General features: G+C 55.4%; 1 protein-coding gene across 1 annotated transcript; it reads right to left on the minus strand.

Annotated features, from left to right (window-relative positions):
- Positions 1–3,317: 3,317 nt before the first annotated feature.
- Positions 3,318–6,766, minus strand: LOC307196381 (type III endosome membrane protein TEMP). The gene is made up of 4 exons (XM_079941268.1): positions 6,678–6,766; positions 5,360–5,437; positions 4,396–4,512; positions 3,318–4,249 (listed from the first exon to the last, which is right to left on the minus strand). The coding sequence occupies exons 3-4, from the start codon at positions 4,412–4,414 to the stop codon at positions 3,927–3,929; spliced, it is 342 nt and encodes a 113-aa protein (XP_079797394.1). The 5' UTR covers positions 4,415–4,512; positions 5,360–5,437; positions 6,678–6,766; the 3' UTR covers positions 3,318–3,926.
- Positions 6,767–7,504: the final 738 nt, after the last annotated feature.

Raw genomic sequence — 7,504 nt, forward strand, 5'->3', positions numbered from 1 at the left:
GGCTCCAGCCCAGGCAGGGTGGGAACAAGTCCAGCTACCAGGAGATTCCTTCGCTGGGTCTGTTTGATCATGACTTAGAGGTGAGATGAGGGCGTTATTGCTGAGTGAAGCAGGCAAGTTGCAGTTAACATGTTTGAGCCTCAACTTCTCAGTCTATAAAATGGGATGCCTGCCCAGCAGGGAGGTTGTCAGGAAGTGCTAACACATCAGTATTATTATTGTTACTGTTGTCGTGACTTTTATATTCTACGGCATCAGAACTTCCAATTCAAGTCCTTTGCTGTTCTGAACTGGATCTTCTGACCTGAGTCCTGGGAAACAGAAGTTCAAATCCCAGCCTGGAAAGAATGAGGAGGAGGGCACGGCAAGCTCCTCCTTCAGGATTAAGACTGGTCACCTGTCCCGGGAAGCAGTTGCCCCGGCGGCGCCCATACAGACACGGCTGATACCTGCAGATGCTTGCTCGGCTCTACTTCACACGGCACTCATTCAATCCTTCTAGAACGGTGCGAGGCAAGGACTATTATCATCCTCATTTTACTGAGAAGAAATTGGAGCGCTGAGGAGGTAAGTAACTTGCCCAAGGTCACACAGCAGGTAGATGGCAGAACTGGGATTTGAACCCAGATAGTCTGTGCTCTCAACTCAGTTTACTGCTCCGCTGGGCTTCTTCAACTTCATGTCCGTGGCTTGTGTGACCCCTGTCTTTGGCCTCCACACAAGGACCATGGATGTGGCCTTACTCTGGGGGCAGCAGGATGAGGCAGCCAGGAAGCTAGGCTGTCCTCTGCAGTCAGGTCTGGGTTGGGGCTCCCTGGGAAGAGAAGGTGATGCCAGCTGCTGAGGGGTAAGGACAGGGTGCAGGGCCGGGGGCAGAGATGGGCTGGGATCAGGGTCTGAAGCCAGAGAAGGGCAGACCAGAGGGAGGTCTGGCTGAGTGCCAGGCCTCCCAGCAGTTCCAGCATCCCCGGGCCTTTGAACCTGTGGACCCAGGTGGTGTTCCCTCTTCGTGCCTGGGGCCAGGCATGTGGAGCTCAGTGGGAACCATTCCTCAGGGGAATCCAGCAGGGCCGCTCTCAGGGTCCAAGTTTCCTGCCACCCACAGCTGGTTCTGAGAGGAAGCCTTCCCTGCCAACACTTCTTGGTGCTGGGCTCAGAAAAGTAACTTCTAATCTGGGGTTGGGCCCTTACCTCCTCCGGGATCCCTCAGAGGTTCTGACTCAAGTCCCCTAGAAGATGTGAAAATGGGGACGGCCGAGCTCTTTCCTAGCCCCGAACTTCAGGCAGGGCAGCCCCTCCAGGTGGACCTTGGGAACGCATGAGGGCAGGGGATAGACCCACCTGGGTTCCCAGCAGCTCCTCCCCCGGAGGCCAGGACACACTCTGCTACTCAGCCTCCCCTGCGGGGTCTCAGGCTGGGGCCCACACAGGGCCTTCCCGGGCCTGCGAGGATGTCAGCTGTCTTGGGACTGAGGAACAATGGCTGGGGTTGGGCTCCCCTCCTCCCTGGCGGCTTCTCGCCAAGCTCTCCTGCCACGTGCTCCTCTGCAGATGAACCCTCCTCCGCCAGTGTTTCCCTGCTCAGTCTTCAGCGCCTCCGCTACCCCAACCCCTCCCTGGTGATCTGATTCACTCCCGGGGACTCAGGGAACCTACTGTCAATGATTCCCAAGCCCACATCTACAGACCAGCCTTCGCCCTGTGAATCCAGCTGCCCCAGGCATCTCTCCCCTGGAAATCCCGTGTCCGGCATTGAACCCTCACTCCCCCAAAACCTGCTCTTCCTCAAGTGCCCAACCAGCCAGTCAGAAACCAGGGTGGCTTCGTTGATTCCCTACTCCCCACGTCCAGCAGCCGAAAGTTCTGTCAACCACCCCTGCCATCCGCCCCCATCCCTTCCAGATGTGACCCTGCCTCTGTCACACCTCTGGAATCTCTCTGTTCCCTGTACCACACCTTAGTCATGTCTGGGTCTCTCCACTGCAATCCATCCCCACGCACGGCATCCCCCTCTTCAGCTTCATCCCTGGCGCGGGCACCCTGGACCCTACACTGCAACCCTCCTGGACCCCCTGCCTTTTCCTCAAGCACCCCCCTATATTAGTCAGCCATCACTTTCTCTCTCCACTGGCTCTTTCCTCAAAGGCTAACACTGCATCCGGTGGACACATGTGAGTGGCTGCCTGGTTCCTGACGACTTCCCCTTTTCTGGCTGGGACTGACCTGGAATAAACAGGTGGGCTCCCCAAATCACAAGTGGACTACAGGAGCCTGCCCCCACTGGTCAGAACTGGTTGCACCAGTAGTAGATACTTTTTTTTTTTTTTTTTTTGGCTTTGTTGGGTCTTTGTTGCTGTGCGTGGGTTTGTCTCTGGTTGCAGTGCATGGGCTTCTCATTGCGGTGGCCTCTCTTGTGGAGCACGGGCTCCAGGCATGCGGGCTTCAGCAGCCGTGGCACGCAGGCTCAGTAGTTGTGGCGCACGGGCTTAGTTGCCCCGCGGCATGTGGGATCTTCCCGGACCAAGGCTCGAACCCGTGTCCCCTGCATTGGCAGGTGGATTCTCAACCACTGCGCCACCAGGGAAGCCCCACAGTAGTAGATACTTGACTCAAGCTGGACCAATCAGATTCTAGCACCTGAATACTTGAGACCCAGAATCAAGAGTTTGGAAGTCCCAGGCATGGAGCCTCATAAGTGCCGATAAATGACAAAGCACTAGGGGTCCCATGCCTGACCTCAGGCGGCTGGGACCACCTGCTTCCTGCCCTCCTGAGTCAGCTGTCCCTTTAATTCTCCCCCAAAACTCCTTTCCATTGCTTGCAACCAAAGAAGCTTAACTCAAGTCTCTGCCGTCTTGAAATTGCCTCCCTTGCCCAAAACTCCCCCCCAGCAACCATGACTCTGTCCTCTCTGCCAAGGTTCTTGATAAAGTCTTCCACAGTAGACTCCACGCCCTCACCTTTCATCCACTCGCCTGTCAGCCCACGGGAATTCTACAAAGTCAACAAATATTTATTTAGCATCTTCCGTGTGAGAGACTCTGAGGACACAGAACAAGGCGCAGACTGTGGCCTCAGAGAATTCACAGTCTAGCCCGGTAAGGGGTTAGTGCAAATTGTAATAAAGATTAAATTTAAACGTGGTAAGAGACTGGTAGGGAAACTCACAGGTGTTATGGAAGGGAGGGGCTCCGGGAAGGTGTCCCAGGGAGGGGATGTCCGAGCACTGTCATGGCTTTGAGTGACAAGGGACATGTTTGTGCACAAGTTTCAGTTCAGGAAAATAAAAAATGAGTGACTTCCTATTTTTATTTAAAATGAAAATAGATTTATTAGTATCTGTGAAAAACATAATATATTATAACTATTTAGATTACCACTTGATTGATAGGAAAAAATTCTCCCTGAGAAACTTGGCACAATGATTTTCACCTGCTAAGACGTTATCACCTGGGCACATGTGAAATGCTGGCAGGTAGGCAGCCCACATGGGGTCTACTGGCCAGGGATTCTCATCACTGTCATAAAGGACTTGGGAGAAGAGAAGGGCAGGGAGACAAGGGAAGAGTGTGAGCAAAGGTCCATGGAGAAGCAGCATGGTAGGTGGGGGAGGAATAACAAATAATTGGTTAAGCAGGGAGTGAAGTCGGCAAAGGCAGGAAAGGAAGCCAAAGGCTGACGGAGGCCTGATTTCACAGCCAGGGCCTTGGTAGGCTTTATCCCAAGAACAGGAGGGAGCCATTGAGGGTTACGGAGCAAGAGAGGGTGTTTCACTTTGGTGGCTAGTGTCAAGGAAGGGGGCATTGATCTACCCCTGCTCCGTCCTTAAGCCCTAGCCACCAAGTCCCTGAGGCTTGTGGTTCCCACAAAGTATCTGCTGTCCTTAAGCTGTTGGGCATAGGGGTGGGGGGTCCAAAGATGAGGGCTCAGAGGGAGAAGTGGTCCCTACTTCCCTCCGTCCCCAGCCCACCAACCCCAGGGTGAATGTAATTGTCCTCGATGAAACCATCATCATCCTCATCTTCACCCACCTCGGGGCGGACCCCTTTCACTGTCCCAGACAGCGGGCGGTGCTGGTAGCTGGCACGGTATTTGCGGCAGAGGTGGCATTTAGCAGCAAGTGCGATGAGGAGAGAAAGGACCACAGCCCCCAGCACGACCCCTACCAGCACAGGCCATGCCCGGGCCCCGCTGCCCAGTCCAGGGGTTACGGCCGATGCTGTGGGGAGCTCCGAGGGCTCCACAGTGGCTGCAGAGAAAGGGAAAGTGTTAGGGATGGGGCCCCCGATTGGCTCCCTGGGGAAACTGAGAGGAGTGGGGCAAGTTCCTCCCCGCAACCTCAGCATCTGAGGGGTACCCAATCCCCTCCTCAGCCTCCCTCCCACTGTCACTCACTTCGGTTTGCCTCACTCATTGAGGGGCCGGAAGACACTGGGGAGCCTCAGCCTCTGCCAGAAGAGCCCTGGCTCCAAGGAGACTCCCAGACGCCAGGCAGCCCCAGGGCACAGAGTCCTGGAACATACACACACGTTTGGATGTCAGGGATGGCCACAGGGCGCATGTTCCAGGCCACACTCACAGCTGTGTGAGGGCGCTGCACAGACTCCGGAGACTGGACAATTGACCATAACCAGTTGCCCGCAGCAGAAAAACAAGCCGAGCCACAGGAATTGGCTGTGTGTAAGGGAACACCCGGAAGCGGCTGGAAAAATAACTCAATGCTGGAATTTACTGAGCACAACTTATGATTCAGTCACCAGGCAACGTGCTTATAGAACCTTGTAATGAGGGCATAAATGTTGTCCCCACTCTCCAGCTGAGGACTCTGAGGCGCAGAAAGGTGAATTCACTCAGCCAGAGTCCCAGGACTTGAACCCAGGTCTCTGATGCCAGGGCCCAGACCCAGGCTGCTCCCCTGCTTGGTAAGCTGAGGACGGCAGGTGGGGCAGAGGCAGTCCTGGCCTCCAGAGGTTGGGCAACAGCAACTGCTGGGAGCTAATGGGCAAAGTGGAGACCACGCATGGAGGACGGTGCTGGGCTCCACCCAGGACAGGAAGCTCCAGACACAGCCTGGCCCCTCTGCTCCTGAGTCAGAAGCCCTGCGTCCACACCCACCACCGCTACCCTCAGCCCTTCAGGCACATTCCTTGTCCTTTCACCTCTGCCCCAGGGGGTGGTGAGCTGTATTCTAGGAGTAGCCAAATGTGAATCAACTGGGTCAGGAGAATATCTGGCTGAGAATCACTAGGGGCTGGGAAGGATCTAGAGGAGGAAGAGCATCTGGGCCAGAGGAGTGTCTGGGGGAGCAGCACCTGATTGGGGAGCACCTACAGGAAGAGCATCTGGGTTACAGAAGTACCTGGAGGAGGAACAGCTGGGGCTGGAGGTATCTGAATCAGAGGAGGACCTGGGAGGAGTGTCCAGGCTAGGAAAGCACCTAAGAGAGAAGCACCTAGTTTAGGGGAGTACCTGGCCATACTCTTTAATATCAATACTGTAATGATGCCCTCCCTCCTCAACTCCACATTGCCACCAAGTCCCATGAGTTCTTGCTCTCAATATCCCTAGAATGCCTATGCCCCTCCTCTGCACCCCACCACCACTGCCCCAGTCCAAGCCACCTTCATCTTGTACCTCAATTCTTGCAATAACCTCCAAACTGGTCTCTCCTCACCTCTCATCCATTCCTCAGAGTGATGGGCCCATGGCTCAAATCTGACCCCATTACTCCCCTGCTTAAAAATCCTGCACAAGCTCCCCAGGCCCGCAAGGCTGAGTGCAGGTTCCTCAGCACATCCTTCAAGTCCTCGCAATCCAGCACACAGCCTCCCATTCCCTCCCCGTGCTACACACACACACCTACATGCGCACACACACACGCACACACCTACATGCACACACACACCTACACGCAGGCACGCACACACACCTACATGCAGGCACGCACACACACCTACACGCGCGCACACACATACACCTACACACACACACACACACACACACACACACACACACACACACACACACACACACACCCTGCCTTGCCCTCTTGTTTCCCAGCCACCCCCTCCTGTTTTTTGAGTCCCCCATCCCTCAAGGTCAAATCAGACCATACCTGACTGTGAGGTTGTCCCAGGGCCCCTCTCATCACCCCCTTCACTGCCCTGCCCAGTCAGCCACCAGTCAGAACTGGCCAGTTACTAGATGGGCAGCTCCCTGGTCAGGGACTGGGCTGAATAACGTGCATCCTGGCGCTGGCAGAGAGCTTAGTAGTCAGCTGCTCTGTACATGTTTGTGAGATGAGTGGACATGGGGGTAGGGTGGGGGGTCATTAGAAAGGAGCAGTAAATCATTCACTCATCCATTCATCAGCAAACATTCATCGGGTGCCTACCACGAGCCCGGCACTAGGCACTGGGTCCTCACAAAAAAAAAAAAAGAAGGATTTTGTTAAATTGATATGAGTTGAATTCAACCTGACGTTTTTAAGATTTTACTCCTACTCCTTTCCTTCCTGCCCTGTCCCGGTGAATTCTTCCCAAGGACACACACACACACACACACACACACACACACACACACACACACACACACACACACACACACACACACACACACACCCTCAGGCTGTCACCCCACCCCTTCTGGTCACATTTCTTCCACCGACAAACACTCACCCCACCCTGATTTGTAGCTCCTTTCCTGCTCCCAGGAGCCCTCGGGGATCTGTGGGTTCCCCATCCCAGGCCCCCCCAGTGTCTTTCCCTCTGCTCCCCACCTGTAGGAACTGTGCACAGTCCGCGGAGGAGCTTCCAGTTAGAGCCGGCAGGACCCGGCCAGGTGGGCGGGCCAGAACTGCAGCTTGACTCACCTGTGGACGCAGCAGCCAGGCGGGGCCGAAGCCGCAGATAAGGGCGGAGAGCAGAGCCTCCAATAGGGAGGACTTATGCTACACCTTCCCAAGAATTGCGGAGAACCTTCTGGCGCAGGCCTCACCCCCACCCCCAGTGCCGGGGGCGGGGGCGGTTGGGGGTTTAGTGCCGCTGGGATCCAGAGAGGGGGCAGTCTTCAGCAGGCAGCCGCTCAAGCTGGCGGCCCTGATAAACAAGTGAATTTCCGGTGACAGGTACGAAGTCCAGAGTTGAAGAGGGACCGCCTGTGTAGGCGGCCGGCCGGAACCAGACGGGAGGGGGGTAGGCATTCTCCAGGCAAAGCCAGAGGGACCAAGAAGACGCAAAACTGCCTGCAAGAGTATGTAAGCGAGTCTGTGTGTGTGTGTAGGTCAATGGGGAGTGTGAGTTCAGAGGCCTTTTGAGGAGTGTGTATGTGCCCTTGGGGGGGTTATTGTGTGTATGTGTGTTTACCTGGACAGGGTACAAGCCTCTGTCTGGATCTCAAGGATCCTGTGACCCCACAAAGCTAGGCTCTGAACCTCTACCTTTTGCCTTACTCCTCTTCCCCAGGCCGAGTGCCTCCTTTTCCTTTCAGACCCTCATGGAGTCAC

This window comes from Stenella coeruleoalba (genome assembly GCF_951394435.1).
Source record: "Stenella coeruleoalba genome assembly, chromosome: 1".
NCBI classification, from domain to species: Eukaryota; Metazoa; Chordata; class Mammalia; order Artiodactyla; family Delphinidae; genus Stenella; species Stenella coeruleoalba.